Genomic DNA, 24,597 nt, shown 5'->3' with positions numbered 1-24,597 from the left:
AAGCGATCTTGTCGTCTTATAATCTGTGACATAACAAGGGCAATCTTTTTATGGAAATACAGGCAATAAAGACTCGTTCTTCTCAGGGAGTGAAACAAATAGGAAGTAACGTGTATCTTCCACCCGTTCCCGATGGAAAGAAAATTGTATATAATGTCTGGTGCTACGCCCTGAAGCATAACCTTTTTTCTTTGTTTTTCTGAAGGCTCTACTTATTAGTAAGTTTTCTCGTTGTTAAAATTAAAAAATGTCTGCCGTTGCATTTTGTATGCCTCCATGCAACCTATTTGGTAAAGGAGTTTTAGTCCAGGCTATGGACCAAATTAAGGATGCGGGTTTTAAAAGCATTCTCATTGTGACAGATGAGGGAATCGTCAAGCTTGGTCTGTCAGATAAAGTTAAAAAGATGTTGGAAGAACGCGACATGAAGGTAGAAGTCTACAGCAAGGTCCAACCCAATCCTACTGTTTCAAATGTGAACGACGGTTTAGCAATTGCTCGCAAAGCTGATAGCGATGCCATTGTCTCTTTGGGAGGCGGTTCTCCACACGACTGTGCTAAGGGTATTGCTTTGCTTGCAACTAATGGAGGTGAAATCTTGGACTACATGGGGATGAATTTGTCTAAGAAGCCTCAACTACCTCTTATCGCTATCAACACAACCGCTGGTACAGCTAGTGAAATGTCTCAATTCGCAGTGATTACCGAAGAAACAAACCACCTCAAATTGGCCATGGCCGATAAAAACATTACCCCCATGTTATCTGTAAATGACCCGGAATTGATGTATGGTATGCCTGCAAGCTTAACGGCGGCAACTGGTATGGATGCCATGACCCATGCTGTCGAGGCCTATGTTTCAACATTGGCCAATCCAATTAGCGATGCGTGCTCCTTACAGTCCATGAAATTGTGTGCCGAGTACTTGGAGCGTGCCGTAAAAAATGGAAACGACGAAGAAGCTCGGGAAAAGATGGCTTACGCAGAATTCTTGGCTGGAATGGCTTTTAACACTGCGTGTTTGGGTTATGTTCATGCTATGGCTCATCAGATTGGCAGTACTTACAACATCGCTCATGGTGTTTGCAATGCTGTCTTACTTCCTCATGTCCAACGTTTCAACGCTAAAGTCGCGGCTGATCGTCTGGCAACCGTAGCTGAATACTTGGGGGCCTCGGAACACACGGCCGAGGGCGCCGTTCAATTCCTTCAGGACATGGTTGCACGAGTCGGTATTCCTGTTCATCTCAAAGATCTTGGTGTAAAGCGTGAGGACTTCGATATGCTTGCTACGAATGCCATGCACGACGCAAGCACCTTCTCAAATCCAATCCAACCTACTCACGATGAGGTAAAGCAAATCTTTGAAGAAGCATTTTAAACGAAAATCCCTAATGAGGAATGTTATATACTAAGTGATGAACTTAGTTGCTTTTATATGTCGATTTTTTTTTTTTTTTTTGTTTGTTTACTGTTGTTACGCGAATAAAATACGAGCTTGTTTTTATTAATGTAAGTTCTTGCTTGAAAAGCATTGGGTGGACCAAGAAAAGATCTTGTTGGTAATAGCTAGGTCAATTATTTTCTGGTGATATCTGCTTGTGGTACTGATAGTAATAAACTCTGAGATTTACGAGTTAAACAGCTTCGCGACTTTCAATTTTCAGCAATGTTGTTTTGCAATGATTTGTTAGGTAGAGATTTATATTATTTGATGATTTTGTTACATGAGATAATCTTACGAGTTATTAATCTTTAATATAACGACAAGAGTTTGTTTGAAAATAAGTAGTTATTTCTTTTATCTTTTCACACTACAATTATGCGTCGAATATTATATCCCATCAAGACAACCGAGTTTCGAGCATTGAGTTTAAGATGTACTATTCGTAGCAACTTCCAATGTCACAGTTCGATTGCCTGGTTACTTTGGTTCAAGAGATTAATTCTTATTTGGCTTCAAACGGTGATTGAAACCACTTACTCAGTTGTTAACTTGGTTCGCTTAACCGAACCTTAATTGGATAATTGCGAAAATGGGAATTGAAAGTTAAATGCTGAATAAGCTTGTAAGTGTTCAACGGCTTTCTAGCAATTGAACTTACAAGTATTTATATTATTTATGTAGCTGATAATATCTTAGAAATTGTGATTGCTTATTAGTGAATCACAAGATTTCAATAAGGCAGAAGTTCCAGGCTTTGCGGAGCTTGTTGATTATAGAATTGTTTAGAGAGAAACAATGTGATCACTGTTTCTCTTCCGCTCATCCGTTTGTTTGGGCGGAAGCTTGCCGTTCGTTTGGCTGCTTCATCGCCAGGTTTCCAAAAGTGCATGGAGTCCATGGCATAAGGCCAATGGTTCCGTGACGTCCAAGCTGTAGTGGCCTGGCTGAAGCGGAATGCTTTCCAAAGGCAGAGGGGCCCGTATCAAGGGGTTCGAGTCTCGCAATCGATCTTCTAATCTCTTCTGTGTTGCAGGGGGTAGCTACTGTATACGCAGAGAGTTAAACATGGGGTTACCGGGGGAGGTTGGCAACAACGCACCCTAGCTCCGGGTTAGAAGCAGTACGGTTGCGATGGGATTCTCCCAGGCGGACCCTCTTACGGAGAGATTCGCGACAGCTTTTGTTTTTCTCATTTCTGTGAAATCATTCGTGTTGCTGTAGCAATTGCCTATTGTCTTTTTTTACACCCCAAATCCAATTTATTAAAGAATAGGAAACACCTCATACAGAGCCTTTTAATAAAAAAGAAACAGAACATTAATTCATAATATTCATACTAATGCGTGTAAAGCGTTAAAAAAATTACCAAGTCAAAGTCCAGTTTTGGCTGAAAGCACCTTGGGAAGTCAAGTTGGCGAGGTTCGTAATGACAAGCTCTTGCTTATCATTGTTGTACTCGTAAGAAGAAATGTTCTGTCCCTTGAAAAAGACGGACTGAGGAGCAGAAGAAACTCCAAGAACAGTAACATTGGCAAGGGGTTGTTCAACAGCATAGGTACCGCTGACATAAGTTGAAAGGGTATTGTTGAGAGCACTGAAAGACACACTGAGAGTAGCATTAGGAGTAATAGAAACACCATCGTCAGCGTACAAGAAACCGTCGGCATTGCCATTGGGGCTAAGAGCAACAAGAAGCGCCCAAGGGTTGTTACGAGTTTCAAAAGTAGTCATACCAGGCTCTTGAAGGGGAATGACATTGCCACCGCGGATATGGACATTGATATGCTCCAAGGGCGCATCAAGGGTGACATTTTGGTTGTATTGACGGTTGACAGCTTCATGAGAATACCAATCATACCAGGCGGTAGAGTTATCGCCAGGGAAAACACCGTCAACAGTAGTCATGTTAGGCTCCAAAACGGGAGTAACGAGGAAGGCATCGCCGACCATGAATTGACGAGAAGCGTCAGAAAGAGAGGGTTCATCAGGGAATTCAAAGAACATGGGACGGAAAACAGGAGTTCCTTCAGCATGGGCCTGGTAAAGTAAGGTGTACCAATAAGGAAGCATAGCATAACGAATCTTCATGGCACGTCGGGAGGCTTCAGCAACGGAAGACCAAATGTAGGCTTCCTGGCTAATAGCGCCAAGAGTGTTATGGTTACGATAGAAGGGGAAGAATGCACCCATCGCCATCCAACGAGAACACAATTCATAGTTACTGTTACCGATGAAACCACAAACATCGGGACCGACCATGGGAATACCAAGCATGTTGAAAATCATTGCTCCAGGGATAGAGAAGAACATGTTGGACCACTTAGAATGGTTGTCACCAAGCCAATGTGCAGCGTAAGCACCAGAGCCAACGAATGTAGAACGAGGGATCAAGAAAGGTCGAACATTGGGAGCCAACTCAAGCATGGCCTTGTAAGAAGCCTTTGTTTCACCGTAGCCAAACATATTGAAAATATCATAACGGGCAGTTCCATCATACGATGTAGCGTTCACACCCAAAACATGAGTAGAAATGTCATGATTGCCTTGTTCATTGTCAATGGCGTAGGGAGGGTAATTGATGTTACGGTCCTCACTCTTCTTTGCCTTGGTAGAGGGGGATGCAGTGGGGATAACAACGGCAGTGCTTGTAGCGGCGTCTTGCAATTTTTGACCTTGCATGGCAACTTGGTACTCCGAAGCATTCGTGTACTCAGTGCCCTCAGGGAATTCAAAACTATAGTCGTACATATCACCAGGAAGAGTAACTTGTGTACGGATAGGATTCTGATCAAGCTTTCCAGTACCACAAGAGCCAATACAGAACGAAGAGGCTTCGTTCATGTCAAGCCAAAGACCATCATAGCCAAGACCCTCATCTGTCATTTGACGAGACCAGTTATACAAGGCATTCTTCCAGTACTCTGTAACATTAGGGTTGATGAAGTCAGGGAAGACAGTGTAACCGGGCCAAACCGCACCAATGTATAAGGAACCATCAGGGTTCTTAAGGAAAATGTCTTCCTCAACACCATTGTAGAAAGGATAGTAGGTATCATCAGACTTGTTGGATGGGTTTGCGGCATAAACAGCAGCATCAACAATTGGAACATAATGCTTGTGCGCTTCTGAAAGATTACCAAAGAAGGTACGGAATTGTTCACCAGAATAGGAAATTGGGTCAATGGTGAAATCGCGCCATTTATACATGTAGTCAATATCAGACCAAATAGTGTCAAGAGGAATACCGGCTTTTTCGTAATTCTCAACTACTTCCTCAAGCTGAGAAATGTTTTGGTAACCCCAGCGGCATTGGTGGAAACCAAGTGTCCAGTATTGTTGCATAGCAGGTAAACCAATGGCATTTACGTAAGATGAAATGGTATCCTTAGGGCCATTAGAGCCACCGGCGAAGACGTACAAATCGACAACACCGCCAATAACACGGTACTGGAGATAGTCCTCACGGAGGAGAATATCCATACCAGTCGACGAAAGCAAAAGAACACCATGAGAAGAAGCCTTACCAGAATTTGTCTGGTTTGCATAACGGTGCTCAAGATAAAATGGATGGTTTCCATACATATTACCATCCAACGGACTGGCCTCATCGTTCGTCCAGAGGGTTCTTGTGATGTTGTTACCAAGACGAAGACCGTGAATTGTTTCGGCAAGACCATAAATGTTGTAGTTTTGAACCATGTTTGTAGTCAGTTCAATGTATTGATCCTCAAAGATAAGTTTTTGACCGCGAGTATCGAAGAGTGTATCATTGTCCGAAGTACGAGTGACCCAGAATTCAAATGGGTCCTCATTGTAGTGGAATGCATATTTGCGATCCTTAGGGTAAGAAGCATCATGATAAAGGGGAGCATCCCAGATATCCTCTCGCTCACTGAAACGGAATTGTTTTCTATCAGTATCGTAAATACCAACATGAATTCTATCCTCCGTCTCATAGCTGACGTTCAATTGCAAATATTTGTAATCCGTGCCGTAAGCATAGCACGCATCACCGCGCAATTGAAGCGTCGCTTGCACACCGGTGGAGCTCTCGGAAACATTCATAACCTTGTAGCCCGTACATGAGCTTCCAAGATATGTCAAGTTGAAAGAAGGGGCGACAGCGCGTCCAACGTCCAACTTAGGATCCAAAGTAGGCCATGCGCGCCAGCTCGTTGAAGTTGAGGTTCCTTCATCAGACAAGCTGTATGCATCCGATTCGAATGCAGTACCTGTTGTTGTTGTACCTGCGCTTGTAAAGGTTGAAGTCGATGCTGGTAATGCAGTTGCGACTTGTCCAAAATATATACAGCCCGCAGCTAAAAAGCTGCCAAGAAGCTGCAATGTTTTCATTGTTGATTGAATTGATTCTCTGAAGAAATGCAACGTTCAATCGCTAGTATTTATACATTATTTTTGAATCATTTGCCTGGTCGCGTGCAATCGGCAATGCCGTGAATCTTCGACGGGCCTGCCGCTCCGCTTTTCGGTTATGCGACAAGCTTTTGGTGGTGTGCCCTCTTAATGTTCTAGCAGCCAATCATAGGTGGATTTGATTTTAGCTTCTCCGTTAATCTTCGAGCTAATCAAATACTTACGTAAAAATATACAGCACTGATTGGCTAAAACCGGTCAAGTTCCCCGCAACTCCACAAATAGAAAATAATAGTAATGATTACATAGGGCGTTGGGCGGGGCCCCGCAAGCCCGCCTCAAAGCAAAAGAACAGTGACAAAGGGTTCACGGGCAGTTTTTGAGTTAAAAAATCCGAAGGGCCTTTCAGGAGTGATATTACATCATATCAAATGAATACTCTATTGTTAAAGAAGCATGTTACTTAGATCCGCTTTATGGACGTGGGTATTATCATTCCCAATAGCCGATATCCCTGTAAATCTCTCATGCTAAAAATGTGCATCGAAGTAAATGTTCGCACGAAGCATGTGCTGTTAATAATTATGAAAAAAAAGAAAAACATAGGAATAAGCTTGATAACTTTTCGCATTATGACGTTTGTGCGAAATTTTGTCGAATAGTTAAGGTGTTTTCATTATATGACGTCGGCCGCAAACTATTTTGTTGGACGACACTTTGAGTTTATTTGTATAGGGATTGATTAATTACACTACTTAGTTGCTGGAGTATTCTTTCTCACACTTGTCAATTCGCAAGCACAACAAAGCTAATCTTTAACACGAGGTTGACTTTCTTCAACGAGATTTCACCAACTATGATGGCTTAAACTTTTTCACACCTGATCGGAAAGTACCACATCCGAGAATTGGTTACATACAGAAACAACCCCGCAGTAGAACTAAAGGTCTTTATTAAATTATCCGTGCGTGATTAAAGGACTACGGCTTTTTTTGTACCGCAATTTCTTAGAAACAAGATATTTAGTAACGTGTAATGCAATTCATTCTAATCACTTTCTTGACTTGTTGCTGACGTAAAATGGTACGGCTTCAATGACGTTGAAGTGCATCTTCTAGTACATATGTGTAATGGAGCCATGCTTGCATAAACTTAGGAGGAAGGAGACTTCAACAGGTTAACATACTGAAGCTATCTAAATCTTGTCCAACTGTTCACAAACACATTGGCAGTGGTTTTGGTGTCTCTTTATTATAAGAGTACAGTGTTTAGTACAGATCTTTCATAATTGCTATCGCTTTGCTGTAAGTTTTCATTTCTTCGTTCATTTTTATTGGTTACTGCGAGTATTGCTTAAACTAATTGAACTCGCTCAACATTAATAGGCTTTTCGCGAGTTTTTTGATGCTGTTTCATGACGTAATCGATGAAATGCAGCAAAAGGGTTTCCTATAAATAATTGCATCAATTGACTACAATTACAGTGTAACAGAATGTTGAGAAATATTTACACACATGGTTACCATCCATCTGTTTTACGATCTCATTCCAAAAGAACTGTAAGAAACTCTGCGGCGTTCGTACTGCCATTCCTTAAAGATGGAATGCGAATACTAGACATTGGTTGTGGTCCAGGAACAATCACGATTGACTTTGCTCGTATGCTTCCTCAAGCACAAGTCATAGGAATTGATATGTCGAAAGACGTAATCAACATAGCCGAAGAGAATGCTCGGAGGGCGAAAATCAAAAATGTACAATTTGAAGTTGGTGATATTCACACGTTGCAGCAACCAAAAAACAATTTTGACATGGTCTTTGCACACCAAGTCTTGCAATACGTAAAAGATCCAGTTGAGTGTCTCACATTGATGAAGTCGTTCGCCAAATCAGAGAGCGGTTTTGTGGCGGCTCGGGAGAGTATTCTAGCTGCTTTCGCATGGTGTCCTGAAACGGCCAATATGTCTCAATGGCAGCGAATTTATAGCGCTGTCGCATATGCAAACGGCGGCGAGCCAAACGCGGGGAAGTATCTTCATCGATGGGCAAGAAGAGCAGGATTCCGGCCTGACAAAATTCTCAAGGGAAGTAGTACTACACTTTTTTGCGACGAGGAAGACATTAAATGGTGGTCTTCTCTTTGGGCCGAACGCATCCTTAAATCGCGTTTTTACCAAACCGTTTTAACAAATAAAATCGCAAAACCAGAGGAGCTCAAAGCAATTAGTAAGGGCTGGATTGACTGGGCCGCTTCGGAGGACTGTTGGTTCTTACTTGTTCGCGGAGAAATAATTGCCTTTAATGGAGAGTAGCATCCGGTTTAAGCAATGCTTATAAAATGGAACTAGTCTTTGGAATATACATTCAGAAGTGTAGTCTGGACAAGAATCGTTGAGATTCGGCGCTGACATACAATAGTGAATATAAAGTGAATGCTTTAAAGAAGGGATGTTATTGCATGTGTGCAAATTCCATTGAATTAGTACTATTAAAGAAATTTCAGTTTAACCCATGCATAATATATTGTTTTCTTCATTGTTGATTCTCTATATCTTTGTGAGGATCCGAGGACCCAATTATTCAATGCAAAAAATCATTGTTACTGATTTATTGGTTACCTAATAGTTAGAGTAAATGAATAACGAAGGAAAACAATTAGAACAACACTGTTATTTAATTAATTATGATAGAATAATAGTTAACGTACCTCTGAATGTATTGTATTTACTTGCGAAAATTTCCCTTGGACCGGTTCTTTTTAGTCTAATTAATACAGTAACAAGTATTATAACACTTGACAAGTTTACAACTGGCGATCAACTGTCCAACCCGTGCTTACATCGAAACTGCATTTTGAGTACTGGCTTGCACTACGTTACATTACGAAGGCCCATGACCTTCACCAAAGTGTATTATCGCGCATTGTTGTAGTTTGTGTAAATAGCTGATTTATAGAATACAGCTGATCTATTCAGAGTACAAGACCTTTGCATTATAACTGAGGGTTAAAACCCTATTTAGTACAAGAGAAAGTCTTGGTGTTTCGTAAGTAGAATTGCGTAGAAATATCAATTTCAATAACATTGCTCGTTTTTACGAAGTCAATCCACATAGCAGAGCCAATACAGAAAATCATTGGTAGCGCGAAGTTGGTTCTCATAGAAGCGTGTCATGTGCGGCTTAATTAATTCCTAACATAGTATGATTTCAATTTTAGTAAATATATGACCGCTATCATCATAGATACCATATCTTACACAAACTTAAAAAAAAATTCGCATGTTATATGAAAATTCATTAGTTTACATAGTAAGTCGGGTTTAACGAATTACCTAAGATGTGCTAAAAAATGAAAAACGTTTGAAATTGTCATGTTGCTTACTCGTTCCATTCAATAATAAAATGAAATCCATTTCCATGATTCAGCTCAATTTTGTGACTCGTATGTTATTTTTGGTCTATCAGTAAAATTTAGACGAATAAAACATATATTGAAAATAAAATGAAAAAAAGTTTGCAGCACACTAGCCGTTACAATCAAGTGCTAGATATTTACCAACTGTTGGTATCGTAATTCTTAAAACAGTATATAATATAATTAGTTTCTGTAAAGAACGCTACAACGTATTACAGTCACTTGACCAGCTGCTCTGAAATAGTCCTCTGTCTAAATATATCCTGCATTTAAGTATTGTTTTATGGTTTTAAAAGGAGCTGATATCAATTCATAATAAAACGAAGACACATCCTCTAAGTTCATGTCCAACTGTTTTCTAGAACTTTGTTTCTAGCGAAGTGCAGCGATTTTGGTTTCCATCACATTGGCAAAAGCGTTTGTCTGTAAGTTAATTATAAGTCTCTCTCAATATTGAGAAAAGCGTAGAGTTTTAGGAAATTATGTATACAGAATAGACTATGAGAGTCCTAAGTTAATAATCATACATTGTAAATAATTTTCTAGATATTGAAGGAATATTTGGACTCTCTATGTGTTAAGCATTAAGATAACAAGCTGAGGAACAAACAAGAGAACATCCAATTCCCTGATTCTTTCATATCATCAAAATCAGCGATGTCAAGTCGTTCATTGAAATCGCGGACTGCTGTAATCTACTAAGTGTATCACCTCACCAATTGATCCCTTCTCCTAGTTTGGTTACAGAAAAATAAATGCAACCTACGGGTTACCCCCCGTGGTCACGCTCCCCCATACTTCCAAATATTGTGTTCAACACCTAAATCTTACGAGTTAACGTTGATCTTAATCGTCAATGTAATTCCAAAAACCATAATAAAATTATCAGCGCTCTTTTCAGCTGAAGACAATTAAATTGAGCTTCTTTTACGGATTTTTTGAAGCTATTTGTACTCACTATGCGCTTCATTCAGATATTCATTATAGTTCATTCGCAAGTGAATTTCGCTTCGCTACGATATAGTTAGTTTAAGCGAAGTTGGACCCCCCTAGCTCATGATCAGAACATGATCACCTTCCCTATACTAGCGATTTCCGGGGTTCACTCCTGTCTGATACGCTAGCCCTCAATGGGCACCAATGGTCGCGTTTAAAGCTGATATCTGAGCAAACAATGTCTCATCAGTCTTACAACTGCCCCTTGTTTTCGAATTATTCTGGACTCAATATATTCTCAACCGCAATTTTTTTTTTCGCTAGCGTATTTAGCGAAAAAGACGGTAAACTTAGGTTATACAATTTTTGCTGCTTAGCGAGAACGTGACAGATTACTAAAAGAAAAAGCGATGTCTAAACAAGCTAAACGAGCTCGCTTTCTATCAGAAACCCCCATGTAAATACTGAACTGGACAACTTCTCGTTATTAATTTTTGAGACCCTAAATTTCAATACCATAGAGAAAAACAATTCGCATTAAAAGCTAGATACGAGTCAAAAATGAATGAAACAGTAAGCGGCCGATGATTCGGTAGGTTAGGTTATGCCAATGACCTGCTTCAAGCAAATCTCAGGGATTCGCGTGTTCCGTTTTCCCTCCATTTCGGTTCCCCCAATAGAATGAGAAAGTAGCGGTCGTTTACGAGAAACCGAAACTAGGAGTATTCTGCAAATTCCGGAAATTGAAGATAATCCAAGGCTATAAATGCAGTTCTGTTAGTCCTTGTTTCATCATCACAACGGTCAAGTTTCCCAATGGCACCGAGCTCAATTTCCTTTTCGCGGATGAGAGCCCAAGCGCTTTTCATCTTTTTCGCGTCGCTGCTGAGTACCAGCATTGAGGCCGTTCCTCGTCATGGACTTTACGACAGGGATGCTGCTTCCTGCACTGTCACTCAAACAGTCCACGCAAACTACACTGTTACTAAGACTGACACAGTAACTGAACTCTGTGCCGCTCCTCAGATAACATCCAATGTTCCCGTTACCTTTACCGAGTACTCGTACTTCACCACTCCTGGTGTTTACACAGTGCCATGTGGATGCCCTGAATCCACATCGGTTGTTACGACCGTTGAGACGTGCCCTGCCAGCACAGTGTACGAGACTGTGACGAATTCTGTTTTTACCGAGACTGCCTCGCGTCCTACTACTGTTTACAGCTCCAGCTACGCTCCTAGCTGCAGCTGTTATGAGACTCAAGTTTATGTATACAACCCCGCAGTTACCCCAGGTTCTCCTAGCGGGGGATCTGCAAACGATAATCCCGCTCAGGGATCGGCTCCTCTTGGTGCTCCAGTCACCTATACCCTTACTTCGACATACTACACCACAATTGAGGTTCCTACAACAGTAACATGTAGCACGCCTACAACTATTACCTTGGGTACGGAAACCGTTACTGTCACCGATGTTCCAACTGTTACCGTTGTTACTCTTACAAAGACTGTTCCCGAAACAGTCATCTGTTCTCCTACCGTAACCTATGTCACAGAGACGACTGTTATTCCCATTACAGAGACAATTGCTTCCCCTATCACTGTTACCAAAGGATTCTGGGGAGGTAAGTCTGTCATGACGAGTACCTTAACTCAGGTTACATACGTTACTACTGTTGTTAAGCCCACTGTTACGGTCACCGAGGGTACAGTGTTCACCACGACGACCGAGACCGACGTTGTCGTTATTAAGGTCCCCACTACCAAGACTGTCACTGAGGCTGTAACCCAAACATACACTGACTTGCAATCTCAGAAGTCAGCAGACGGTGTTGTTACTGAAACCGTTACTTCCAGCGGTGCTGTTTACACCTCCGCCAAGTATGTGAATGGAAGCACTGTGACAGAAACCGTTACTTCTAATGGCGCCGTGTATACTACCACTCGTTTTGGAAACAACAGTACTGTTGTTGTCCCCACCACTGCCACAGAGACTATTTCTTCTGGCAGCGTTGTTTACACGACTATTTCCACCAACAACGGTACGAACGCTAATCTTGTGACTAAGACTATTACTTCGGGAAGTGTTGGTTTCACTACAACTCTTGTTGGTGGTAGTACTACCACTGTTGAAGTTGTCGTACCCACTAACCCCTTTGTGGTTACCGAAACCATCACTTCTGGATCTGTTGCTTACACCACCACTGTAGTCAGCAGCAGTACTACCACCGTTGAAGTCTTCGTCCCTACTAATCCCGCTGTCGTCACTGAGACCGTCACTTCTGGTTCTATTGGTTATACCACTACACTTCCTGTGAATGGTAGCACAACTACTGTTGAGGTTGTTGTTCCTACGAACGTCGTAACCGTTACTGAAACGGTTACGTCTGGTAGCGTCGCTTACACCACTTTGCTTCCTATTAGTGGAAGCACAGCTACGGTTGAAGTTGTCGTTCCTACTAACCCCGCCATTGTTACTGAAACAATCACTTCTGGATCTGTTGCTTACACCACCACTGTAGTCAGCAGCAGTACTACCACCGTTGAAGTCTTCGTCCCTACTAATCCCGCTGTCGTCACTGAGACCGTCACTTCTGGTTCCATTGGTTATACTACTACACTTCCTGTGAATGGTAGCACAACTACTGTTGAGGTTGTCGTTCCCACCAATGCTAAGACCGTAACTGAGACTCTTACCTCTGGCTCTATCGGCTATACTACCACGCTCCCCGTTAGCGGAAGCACTACAACTGTCGCCGTCATTGTCCCTACAAAGCCCGCTGTTGTGACTGAAACAGTTACCTCTGGCACTGTAGGTTTGACGACTACTATGCCCGTGAATGGTAGTACCACCACTGTTCGCGTTGTTGTTCCCGCCAACCTCGCTATCGTGACTGAGACTATTACTTCAGGTACTGTTGGTTTGACAACTACTCTTCCTGTTAGCGGAAGCACAACGACAGTCGAGGTTATTGTGCCTGTAAATCCCACCACTGTTACCAACACTATTGTGTCTGGCAACTTCGGCTATACTTCCACTCGTCCTATCAATGGAAGTACAGTTACCGTTGATGTCATCGTGCCCACCAACCCAGGAACTATCACTCAAACCATCACTTCTGGTTTCGTTGGTTACACCTCTACCATTCCCGCCAGCGGATCTGTTAACGGTACTGTGATTGTTGTTGAGCCTACCAACCCCGGAACTATTACTCAAACTATCACTTCTGGTTTCGTCGGTTACACTTCTACCATTCCCGCCAGCGGATCTGTTAACGGTACTGTAATTGTTGTTGAACCTACCAAACCTGGAACTGTTACTCAAACCACCACTTCTGGTTTCGTCGGTTACACTTCTACCATTCCTGCCAGCGGATCTGTTAACGGTACTGTTATCGTTGTTGAGCCTACTAACCCTGGAACTGTTACTCAAACAATCTCCTCGGGCAGTTCAACGTTCACATCAACTACAATCCAACCTTCTGGTTCCGTGTCAGGTACTGTAGTCGTTGTTGTTCCCACACCTACAACTTTCACGACTTTCATAACAACTGGCTCGGTTGGCTCAACCACCACAATTTCGAGCGATGGTACACCCACTGAGGTTGTGTACGTTCCTACAGCTGCCTGCAGTGGTATTTTGGGTATGAATTATGCCATCTATAACTACACCCTTCCCGATTGGAAGGAGTTTGGTACCACAGGTCATTGTTACGCAAAGTCATTTGATCGCCCGGCATACTTCGGATCTTCCAATTTGAAGGAGGATGCTCTTTTTACCGGTAAGATTAACACCGGTGAGTCTATGGTCTTCCCGTCCTCCTTGTATTTGCCCGACTATCAACCCGGTATGAAGGAAACAAAGGCCAACTTGAAGGTTCTTGTTGTTGAATTCTTTTTCAGAGCACCCGCTAGTGGTAATTGGAGTGTTCAATTCAGTAAGATTGACGATGTTGCTTTCGGTTGGATTGGAGACACGGCTATCTCGGGCTGGTCGAACAAGAACCACTACTTCTATTCTGTTGGTTACACTGACAACTCAAAGGGTAACATTGTAACTGATGCACCCACTTCGCCATTAGGAGAAATGACTGCTGGTGATTATGTTCCTATCAGAATTGTTTTGGGCAACGGTTGTACTTACATGGCTTTGGACTTCGAGTTCTGTAACGATGATATCTGTTACAAGCCTTCTGACTTTGCTTACACTGAAACGTGTAACAAGAAATTCTTGCCATGGGGCACTGGAAACGGTGGTCTTGATGACTAGGCTTGTTTAAGCCCGCTGCAAACAGGTCATATTGTACAACCTGATTCTAATACGTGAATTTTACTCACATTAATTGCTTTATTTTGATATTTGATGCTTTAATAAAGGCAGTAATATATATTACAGCTATGTATTCATTAATTAAAAGAAAATGAATTAAATTAAATTAATCTTGATTACCATATCGTTACAATTTACTTTCGTTCATTACAAATAGTGGTTGTGTGTAAGTAAATGAATGCACCCTTTGAGTAGCACTATCAAAACATTGTTTCTCTCTTAAGGACGTAGTTTGTGGGAACTAAGAAAACCTTTTATCGATAAAGAAAATCTAACCCAGAATCATATTTTACTCTAAAAGATTAACCCTTTCATTGTCAGAGTCATATAGAATTTCAACAATTTATAACTTTAGGATATCAACTCAGACGTTGTCGAATATCAAACTGGTCAATAATGTCCTGCTCTTCAATACCTTGTTTGTAATAATCTATTTATGAAATCTTAAGTGACCAGTTAGTTACGTTGAGTCCTTATTCTTTAGTCAAATTTCTCTATTCCGACCTTCGCCGTTAACACTTATCCCAATCTTTTAAAGAAATATATCTTGTTCGCATCAGGATTTATCGTTTGAAGCATAACATGTTATGGAGGAATAAAGTCGGATATTAAGTGCCGCATTAACGTGTCACTCCCTCAAAATAATTCCAATGATCATCAGTTTTTAGTTGCGGTTTACATTTAATGTCTTTAAGTTGCCTGTTCTCTTTTAAAATACGGGGTGTAGAGAAAATCTTTATTCAAATACTCGCATCATCTAAGTTCTTCTGTCTGCTTTACGCAATAGTATCTCATTGGAAGACCGAGGTCCAGTTTTAAACAAGGTTAAGAATAAAAATAATCATAGATAAACAAGAAAGATAAAACATAGAAAGGCCTTTACCATTTTAAAATCTTACTTATACCAGATTATGATCGTTAATACTCTCTTTTGAATAAAGGTGAGTCCGTCAGTAAACGAGAAATGTACCCGTCGTGTTAAGGGATCCATCACTCCCGTCCTTACTCACAGCTGGTTGGGCCACGTAACATATCAGCCAATTGTCTCGTAAAACTCAAATATAATCGAATTACCCCGGCTTGATCTACAGGTACTCAGAGACTTCTCATCTTAGCGAACGGGGTATTGAATAATTTCTTAAATATAATTCGATGGAAAACACGGGGAAAAATTTAAGAAAATGTCCCCACAATCACATTACCCATCTTGAGACATACAGCTAAATAAATCACTCAGCAGTCATTCAGAATGTGATTTTGCTAAAGGTTATTTTGCCGTTTCCATTCCGGTTCTGAGGATAGTACAATGCTATGGGAAATACTCACGTCACTTCCCTGGCTTGCGACAACGGGTATCCAATGACCCTTAGCTTCGCACTAACCCCGTGGGATATCCACTAAGCGAAGAGCACTAACGAAAAGAAGATTTTCATCTGTCCTATCACACGCAAGAATTGGTTTTTTCCTTCTCAACGCTGCCGGAAAAACTGCCGCAATGCGACTTTTTCTCTAAATATGTGGATGACTTACTTTTAGTCTGTAGCTAAGACAGCTCAATTCAAAAACATTGGATAACCGGATTCTTTGTTCCCCGAGATTGATCCTCCGGTTTGAAGGATTAATAATTATTATCCGTCTTTGTCTGTGCATAAAGTGAAACGGTCCCGCGCCATCCGTTCATCAACGCTAACAGCGCAGTATCCCAGGGGTGAAGATTTCAGCTTTTTTAAAAGCAGCAAAAATATTTCATAAGTGGATATCCTTTTTCCCGTGTCCACGTTCCAAAGTTAATACTTCCGATTTCTACCGCACCCGCGTGTATTAGTCTCTCGTTTGTGTCTTGTTTGAGCATGCCAATGAAGATTTAATCGCAACAAGACGAATAAATTCATTATTGGATATAACATTTTGACCTATTCATTCATTTTCTTGTAACGTTTCTTTAAAGCTTGTTGCATCATGAGTCCGTACGGCAATCGTCCAAAGGAGGATGATCTTTCTATCATAATAGCATCCAATGCTTCTCTCGAAGAGAAGGCAATGTTGGAAAAGTTCTCCTTTTTCGAAAATGAAGGCCCTCTTGATACAGTTAACTTGGTCAAGACTGTCAAAGATAAATCGGGTAACCCAGTAAGCCGATTCTTCAGAAGTTTTAAACGCGCCCGGTTATGTGATTCACTGGCTCTGCAGCGTAAATTAAAGAGTCGTCATATTCAGATGATTGCAATTGGTAGTACCATTGGTTTTGGTTTCTGGTTAGGTACCGGAAACTCACTCCAGAAAGGTGGCTCCTGTGCTGTCCTTTTAAACTATATTATTGTCGGGAGTATTGTGTTGACTACCATTTTTTCACTCGGTGAATTGGCAGCAAACTATCCTGTTCCTGGAGGTTACTTGTCCTTGGCTGGTCAATTTGTTGACCAGTCATGGTGTTTTGCTATGCATTGGAGTTTTATTCTTGGAACCCTGGTTAGCACTCCCGTCGAAATTGTCACCTCTTGTATGTGTATTGTTTACTGGTCAAATTTAAATGGCGGTATATGGGTTACTGTCTTTATTGCCATCTTGGCACTAATCAACGTCTTCAGCGTTAGGGGTTACGGTGAAGTCGAGTTTGCTCTATGTTTCATTAAAGTGGTCTCGATTGTTATTTTCATCATTCTCGGTATAATTATTGACTGCGGTGGTATTCCAACAGATCACCGTGGTTACATTGGAACAAGTATATTCACTAGTGACACTTTTACTCACGGTTTTCGTGGTTTTTGTTCTGTCTTCTTACACGCAACATTTGCCTATTCTGGTGCAGAAGCTATTGGTTTGACAGTTGCCGAAGCTGATAACCCAGCAGTAACCTTCCCGAGAGCAGTCAGACGGACGATGATACGTATATCTTTATTTTACATTATTGGCGTTTTCGTTCTGGGTCTTTTAATTAGTGGCAAGGATCCGAGACTCTTTGACCATTCGAAGAACATGGTCAGTCCTTTCATTCTAGCTATTAAAGATGCTGGTATCAAAGTTATGCCGTCGATGTTAAATGCTGTCATTCTCATATCTGTCCTGTCTGCTGCCAACTCTAATATTTATGCCGGCAGTAGAGCAGTTCATTCAGCAGCCGTTAACGGATTCGCTCCAAAATGTTTTGCCTACGTTGACCGTGCTGGTCGACCTCTTGTTGCACTTGCTCTTCATTTCCTGTGCTGTGGTCTCGCATATCTCTGCGAATCCAATTCTAATTATTCCATCTTTGCTTGGCTCATGGCCGTGTACGGTCTGAACACGTTGTTCAGCTGGGGTACGATCTGCTTCATTCATTTGCGCTTAAGACACGCGCTCAAAAGCCAAAATGTCTCGACGAAGAGACTTAGTTACACCTCCCCCTTTGGTATCTATGGCTCCTACTACGGTCTGGTCTGGACAATGTTAATCTTCCTCGCCCAGTTGTATGTTGCAATTGCACCAACGTTTGGAAGACCAAGTGTGACACACTTTTTCCAGCACTATCTATCCATGCCCATCGTGATGTTCCTTTTTGTGGTACACAAACTCTGTACAAAGTCACGCTGCGTCAAGCTTAAGGACATTGACCTGTTCCTAGGCTTTAATGACACGTTTAAACCGGAATTTAATGAAGATTCCGAAAAAGTCGTTCAAGATGAGAAAGGTTTTAAGAAGAAGTTCTCTAAGGCATTGGACCTTTGCTAAGTTTCACGTATCTCCTTTCTTTATTGACGAACTGCTGTATTTTTAGATTGTTGCTTGCATTGGACTTCATTAAGCAGCATCGTTGTTTAAAGTTATCCCTGAGAGCAGTTTTTTGTTTTAAAGGGGTCTGTTTTTTTTTTGGTAATTCCCTCGGTATTTGTTGTTCAAAGTTTAATTTCTTTTTTTTTTGGTTCTTAATTGCGCATAAAAGCTTAATACTCTCCTTGCTGTCTTTCTTTTATAACTATGTCTTTGCTCAAATAATTATATATCGAGTTGCTACGTAATATTCCAAGCGGCTAGTATAGTGTCCACAAGATGGCTTTCGTGTAAAGCCACGTATTTAGTTATCAATAAATTAGTTTCGCCTACTAAAATGGTCATTCTCCCGCGAATCTTTCTCACTGAAAGCAGTGAGGCGAAGCATGATTTTCCCAAATAAAGTTTCTCATGCACACAGCAAACATTCGTGTCTCGACAAGTTTATTCACTATACGGGATGAACCGAAATTAAGTATTGACTAACCGAACAGAAGAGCAAATGAAAATGCCCAAGTGCTAGTTGGTATATTAGAAAATAAAAAATACATCAACGTCTCCAAATAGCTATTGCGTCTCGAACTTTAGTTGAATGCCGTTGATTTGTTTATGCTCGTATATTGCTATTTGCTACTGAATACAGAAACGCGACACGTACAATACGTAGCCACCGTCAAGCACTCGTCAATCGACGTACCGTCGATAAGCAAACACCTAATTCCCACATCCTTGCAACTTTCTACTATTAGATACAGTTACGAAGCAATGAATGAAACGAAGATCATTTTCTAGATGCAAATTGTGTGAGTGTTGAAACACCGTGTGCAGATCATTGTGGTTCTCGGGTCTTAGGGACACCGCAACATGACCACTAACAGTCGAATCCAAGGCTTGCCGGCATCCACACTAGCTGGACAATGTCAATTACTGCGAGAACGAGCTCTCTGAACGACTTTCATAGCATTGACATCAGCGCCACCTCCTCTCGAATTCAGTAAAAGAGTGCAACACCGACCGTACTCCGCACCCAAGCTCGCCTGTTTTCCCGAGAAGTCATTCGCTTGTCGCACTTAATTTCTCCGAACGGAGAAATTAGTTCTTCCGAACAGGCACGCTGCACTTCACTGCACTTCATTAGCGCTAAACGAGCAGTTTCGTTAAACAATATACGACTAAATGCGCTTGAATCATGTCGCTTGTAGCTCTTGCGTAAGTGATGCACTCTATGCGAAATTATTGCGCGGTTTTTGGCTGCTCCCCGCGACAATTTCTTCCATTCTGTTCCGTTCCGTTCTCCCAATGTGTGCAAGCCATTCTGCTCACACCACGGATCGCGATTGCTAACCGCGACAGGAACAGGTATAAATAGGCTGGGACGAGCACCCAGTTTCACCACACTGATTTGAATACATTTCATCTCAACACAACAACTTCACTCAATTTCTTTAACAATGGCTGCTCCTAAGGTTGGTATCAACGGTTTCGGTCGTATTGGCCGTATCGTCCTCCGTAACGCCCTCGAGGCCAAGACCATCGAGATCGTTGCTGTCAACGACCCCTTCATCAGCTTGGAGTACATGGCCTACATGTTCAAGTACGACTCCACCCACGGTCGCTACAAGGGTGATGTTGAGATCAAGGACGGCAAGCTCGTCGTTGATGGCCATGCCATCACTGTCTTCAACGAGCGTGACCCCGCCAACATCAAGTGGTCCACTGCTGGTGCCGACTACGTTATTGAGTCCACTGGTGTCTTCACCACCAAGGAGACTGCCTCTGCTCACTTGAAGGGTGGTGCCAAGCGTGTCATCATCTCTGCTCCCTCCAAGGATGCTCCCATGTACGTTATGGGTGTCAACCACACCGAGTTCAACCCTGCTGAGACTGTTATCTCCAACGCCTCTTGCACCACCAACTGCTTGGCTCCCCTTGCCAAGGTCATCAACGACACCTTCGGTATCGAGGAGGGTCTTATGACTACTGTCCACGCTACCACTGCTACCCAAAAGACCGTCGATGGTCCCTCCAAGAAGGACTGGCGTGGTGGCCGTACTGCCGGCGACAACATCATTCCCTCTTCCACTGGTGCCGCCAAGGCCGTCGGTAAGGTTATCCCTGCCTTGAACGGCAAGCTCACTGGTATGGCTTTCCGTGTCCCTACCTCTGATGTCTCCGTCGTCGACTTGACCGTCAAGCTCGAGAAGGCCACCACCTACGAGGAGATCAAGGCTGCCGTCAAGGCCGCTTCTGAGGGCCCCATGAAGGGTGTGTTGGGTTACACCGAGGACGCTGTTGTCTCCACTGACTTCACTGGTGACCACCACTCCTCCATCTTCGATGCCTCTGCCGGTATCCAACTCTCCCCCAAGTTCGTCAAGCTTGTCTCCTGGTACGACAACGAGTACGGTTACTCCCGCCGTGTTGTTGACCTTGTTGCCTACTCTGCTGCTAAGGACAACTAAGCAGCTCGTAGACCTGACACCTTTTGAGATCAGTGTCAACTGAGTGAGTTGATTCGATGATAATTTTTTAGAAAACTTTAATGAATAGAGGTTTATGAAAAACGGTGTGTTGGGAGTGGTCCGTCTGATGTCGGGTGTTCTAGGGTTTAGGTCTTATGGGTTTCTTAATAAGGGTTCTTCAATTCTTGAGCTTCACTTCTGCATCGTCTTCCTGGTTGTTGTTGAGTGTTCAGTATTTCGTGTTTCAAGTTCGTCATCAACACTGTGTCCGCACTGAGATGCAAAAAGCAATGTTGTTCAGTACAACAGCACACAAAAAAGTTCGAGTATATTTCGTTTACAGTTCGCTAAATGTAGCAATACCCCACAAACAATCTGAACGCAAAATTTGGTTCACACAAAATAAAAAAAATAATAACAATAACAATAACAATAACAATAATAAGTAACAATAGCAATAGTAACAATAGCAATAGCAACAATAAGTAACAACAAGTAACAACAGCAATAACAATAACAACACTTCAACAACACTTCAACAGCCTCCAAGTGGAAGCTCGTATTCTTCAATCTCAATATGCCATCTTTCAATTGTGGGACGCTACATCCATATCACATCACTGAACACCATTCTGCTGCCGAGTAGCCAAGTTTACCCCAATAAGACGTGCAAGACAGTATCACGCTCTCGTGAATGGACCCCCTAACCCCATGACGGGAAGTTTATTATAACGAACTTACATCAAGATTTGAACTCGAGATATTCCGCGTTCCCGCTTCTCCGCAACCACACACAACTCTATACCACAGAAGCCAATCAACGCCGTCGTGCAACGACGGCAGAATACTCCCGCTGCTGCAGTTTTTGACATCGCACGTAACGACAAGCGGCATCACAGCCAACGACAGCAGCCAACACAGGCCTCAATTCAATGGATTAACCTGCTACATGGAACACGACGTGTAGTTCCCAACGAGTAGAATGTTCGTGGAATAACATCCACATCTCACTGTTCCACACGCCCACATCTTCCCAGTGCACGCACTCTCTCAACCCCGCTTCTCGCCTTCTCGCAAGGTTTAAGCTGAAGCTCAATTAGAGGCAGCGAGAATTGCCGCCCACGGGATAATCGACGGATTTGCCGCCGGTACTGTCACAACAAATCACAAAGTCGTGATAACCGCGATTACGGAAGAGCGCGAATATTCGGCCAATGAGCGGGCTGGAAATCTGGCGAGCCTGTGCACGTGAGCCCAAAGTAACCACTAAGGAGACAGAACAGTTAAGAATATATATAACCAGCCAATCAGAAGCGGGGTCTCCACTGAGGTGCGTCTTTCACCATGCAGTCTATTTGCTCAACTATTTTTTGCTTATCAGCTGCAAAACGATCAATGCTGTTATGCCTATCAAAAGCCACACGTGCTACCTCTGCAGCGGCGCTGTATAAATGCCAGTTCCGCGCTATCTCATCGAAAACAGCCCCGACGAGACCAAGGTTTAAGGAACTCCGGTCTGTACCCGCCTTCCCGCCACTGCTCGTAATTCTATCCTGAGTGTCGCCGCACTGTGTCTGCCACCGACACCACAATCTGCTTCTTCCCTCTCCCTGCTGCTCCGGGCCCTATCACTTACTGCTTACTCGATCCACCTGCCCGTTCGTGTCTCTAAGCACCGTTGACCATGGACGCGTTCGAGATCAACCAGCGCACCAGCGACTCTACTGACAGCAAAAACAAGGAACAGCTCTACGTCAATGTCGAGGGAGCAAAAACAGGCGAGGGTGTCATCACCGGCACCATCGAGGAACCATCCCGTGGTATTCTCAGCCATTTACGACTCCACAAGGCCGTCCTCAGTGCCGATGCAGAACCCGAGGACACCCATGCTGCACACTTGAAGCCCCGTCACCTGTACATGATTGCCATCGGCGGTGGCATCGGCACCGGTCTGTTCATCGCTTCGGGCAACATTCTGAAAAACGGTGGTCCCGCAAGCACGATCATTGGCTTCATCATCATGGGAGCCATGCTGTGCTGTGTCGTCAACGCTCTTGGCGAAATGTGCTGCATGTTTCCCGGCAAGTCCTCCTTCTCCTACTATACCCGTCGTTTCACGGACGAAGCCACGTCCTTCACGCAGGGCGTGCTGTACTACTGCACTTGGATGGTAACGTTCCCGGCTGAAGTAACTGCCGCCGGCTTCGTCGCACAGCACTGGAAAAAAGCACAGAGTTTTCCCATTGCCGGCTGGATTTCAGTGTTCATCATCTACGTCGTGGCCATTGCCTGTTGCGGCACCCGTGGCTACGGCGAAGCTGAGTTCTTCTCTTCCCTTCTGAAAGTCATTGCCGTCCTTGTCTTCTTCTTCACTGCCATCATCATCAACTGCGGAGCCGCTCCCAAGGGCAACTACCTGGGTGCCCACTATTGGCACGATCCAGGCGCCTTCAACCACGGTTTCAAGGGCTTCTGTTCCGTCTTCGTCACTTCCGCCTACTGCTTGTCGGGTACCGAGGTTGTTGGTCTGGCCGCCGGACACACGAAAAATCCACAGAAAGCCATTCCCAGTGCGGTGAAGAAGGTTTTCTACCGCATCGTCGGCTTCTATATCATCACGCTGCTGCTCATCACCTTCAATGTCGCCTACAACGACTCTCGTCTGGGCACACAGTCCGGCTTCCACAACGTCACGTCGCCGTTTATTCTCGCCATCGAGGACGGCGGCATTCGTGTCCTGCCCGACATCATTAACGCCGTTATCCTCATATCCATCCTGTCCGTTGCAAACACTGGTGTTTTCACATCCAGCCGCACTCTTTATGGCATGGCAATCGCTCGCCAGGCGCCGTCTGTGTTCGCATACGTCAACAGCCATGGTCAGCCTCTCGTCGCTGTCGGTCTCAGTTTCGCCCTTGGTTTCCTCGCATACGTCAACACGACTTCCGGCGGTGAAAAGCTGTTTTCCTGGCTCACGAACATTTCCGGCACCGGTTCTTTGATTGTCTGGATCATGCTTTGTGCCTCGCACCTGCGTATGCGTTTGGCCATGCGCGCCCAAGGCGTTTCCGACGACATCATGCCGTACCGTAGCCGTTTCGGCCTTTTGTTCAGTGTGTTCGCCATCGCTATCAATGCGCTTGCACTTATTGCTCAAATTTGGGTTGCCATTTGGCCCGCCGGCGGTGCCAAGCCCTCTGCCGAGTACTTCTTCGAGCAGTGCATTGGTGTCCCTATCGGTATTGCCGCATGGATCGGATGGTTGTTGTATCGTCGCGTCAAGTTTCCTTCTCTGCGTGACATCGACCTCATTACGGGTCGTTACGACCAGGCCGCTGACTACGACGAGAAGGCCTACCAAGAGGCTCTTAACGAGGGCAAGAACGATAAGAGCACGTTGGGCCGTCTGAACAACTTTTTCTGTTGAGGGAGGAAAAGAATAATTTCTGAAGGCTCTGTTTCTCTCGTTGCTCCTCTTCCCACATTATCCGTCTTTGTGCATACATTCGTTTCCATCCCCCGTTCCATACACAGAGAAACAGCCTGTGTCAACCGTCGTCCTGCGGACATTCGCTCTCGCGATACCATAAAAAGAAAAGGTCGTCGTTTCAGGCGACATCAGTTGGCTCTTATCCACCTCCGTTTATTGTAGCATTGGCTCGAGATCCTTGGTGCTTCCGTGATAATTTCCTTGATAGTTTTTCAACCTAGGGACTCAGGACTCGTCAACTTGTAATCAATTTATGTCTGTCATTTCCAATGGATGGTTTTGTCGTAGTATGAACGTCTTCGGGACGTCGAGTCCATAGTCCAAGAGTGTGTTAATGTGTGCAGTAACAGCGCTAATGGTCAAGTCCCTGGAATTTTAAATGTCGGGTTCATTGTAA

The 24,597-nt window shown here is 43.4% G+C and overlaps 7 protein-coding genes across 7 annotated transcripts; 6 read left to right on the top strand and 1 right to left on the bottom strand.

Moving 5' to 3' along the window:
• Positions 1–121: 121 nt before the first annotated feature.
• SJAG_03822 (alcohol dehydrogenase Adh4) lies at positions 122–1,543 on the top strand. Its single transcript, XM_002174916.2, has one exon. The coding sequence runs from the start codon at positions 248–250 to the stop codon at positions 1,379–1,381; it is 1,134 nt and encodes a 377-aa protein (XP_002174952.1). The 5' UTR covers positions 122–247; the 3' UTR covers positions 1,382–1,543.
• A 495-nt stretch (positions 1,544–2,038) lies between these two features.
• On the bottom strand, positions 2,039–6,036 carry SJAG_03824 (alpha-glucosidase). Its single transcript, XM_002174917.2, has one exon. The coding sequence runs from the start codon at positions 5,798–5,800 to the stop codon at positions 2,810–2,812; it is 2,991 nt and encodes a 996-aa protein (XP_002174953.1). The 5' UTR covers positions 5,801–6,036; the 3' UTR covers positions 2,039–2,809.
• Positions 6,037–6,934: 898 nt separating this feature from the next.
• Positions 6,935–8,390, top strand: SJAG_03825 (UbiE family methyltransferase). Its single transcript, XM_002174918.2, has one exon. It carries the CDS (start codon positions 7,315–7,317, stop codon positions 8,131–8,133), a length of 819 nt encoding a protein of 272 aa, XP_002174954.1. The 5' UTR covers positions 6,935–7,314; the 3' UTR covers positions 8,134–8,390.
• Positions 8,391–10,846: 2,456 nt separating this feature from the next.
• Positions 10,847–14,555, top strand: SJAG_03826 (cell agglutination protein mam3). The gene has a single exon (XM_002174919.2). It carries the CDS (start codon positions 10,989–10,991, stop codon positions 14,439–14,441), a length of 3,453 nt encoding a protein of 1,150 aa, XP_002174955.1. The 5' UTR covers positions 10,847–10,988; the 3' UTR covers positions 14,442–14,555.
• Positions 14,556–15,980: 1,425 nt separating this feature from the next.
• On the top strand, positions 15,981–18,581 carry SJAG_03827 (tryptophan permease). Its single transcript, XM_002174920.2, has one exon. The coding sequence runs from the start codon at positions 16,461–16,463 to the stop codon at positions 18,207–18,209; it is 1,749 nt and encodes a 582-aa protein (XP_002174956.1). The 5' UTR covers positions 15,981–16,460; the 3' UTR covers positions 18,210–18,581.
• A 999-nt stretch (positions 18,582–19,580) lies between these two features.
• Positions 19,581–20,855, top strand: SJAG_03828 (glyceraldehyde-3-phosphate dehydrogenase Tdh1). The gene has a single exon (XM_002174921.2). The coding sequence runs from the start codon at positions 19,700–19,702 to the stop codon at positions 20,708–20,710; it is 1,011 nt and encodes a 336-aa protein (XP_002174957.1). The 5' UTR covers positions 19,581–19,699; the 3' UTR covers positions 20,711–20,855.
• A 1,271-nt stretch (positions 20,856–22,126) lies between these two features.
• Positions 22,127–24,470, top strand: SJAG_03829 (amino acid permease). The gene has a single exon (XM_002174922.2). The coding sequence runs from the start codon at positions 22,395–22,397 to the stop codon at positions 24,135–24,137; it is 1,743 nt and encodes a 580-aa protein (XP_002174958.1). The 5' UTR covers positions 22,127–22,394; the 3' UTR covers positions 24,138–24,470.
• The last annotated feature ends 127 nt before the right edge of the window (positions 24,471–24,597 follow it).

Source organism: Schizosaccharomyces japonicus (genome assembly GCF_000149845.2).
Source record: "Schizosaccharomyces japonicus yFS275 unplaced genomic scaffold supercont5.2, whole genome shotgun sequence".
Lineage (NCBI taxonomy): Eukaryota > Fungi > Ascomycota > Schizosaccharomycetes > Schizosaccharomycetales > Schizosaccharomycetaceae > Schizosaccharomyces > Schizosaccharomyces japonicus.
The sequence above is the reverse complement of the archived record's forward strand: the minus strand, read 5'-3'. Positions and strand labels throughout refer to the sequence as shown.

Bases quoted from the DNA above. Each gene is read 5' to 3' on its own strand.
- SJAG_03822 (XM_002174916.2), top strand. From the start codon at position 248: ATGTCTGCCGTTGCATTTTGTATGCCTCCATGCAACCTATTTGGTAAA.
- SJAG_03824 (XM_002174917.2), bottom strand. From the start codon at position 5,800: ATGAAAACATTGCAGCTTCTTGGCAGCTTTTTAGCTGCGGGCTGTATA.
- SJAG_03825 (XM_002174918.2), top strand. From the start codon at position 7,315: ATGTTGAGAAATATTTACACACATGGTTACCATCCATCTGTTTTACGA.
- SJAG_03826 (XM_002174919.2), top strand. From the start codon at position 10,989: ATGGCACCGAGCTCAATTTCCTTTTCGCGGATGAGAGCCCAAGCGCTT.
- SJAG_03827 (XM_002174920.2), top strand. From the start codon at position 16,461: ATGAGTCCGTACGGCAATCGTCCAAAGGAGGATGATCTTTCTATCATA.
- SJAG_03828 (XM_002174921.2), top strand. From the start codon at position 19,700: ATGGCTGCTCCTAAGGTTGGTATCAACGGTTTCGGTCGTATTGGCCGT.
- SJAG_03829 (XM_002174922.2), top strand. From the start codon at position 22,395: ATGGACGCGTTCGAGATCAACCAGCGCACCAGCGACTCTACTGACAGC.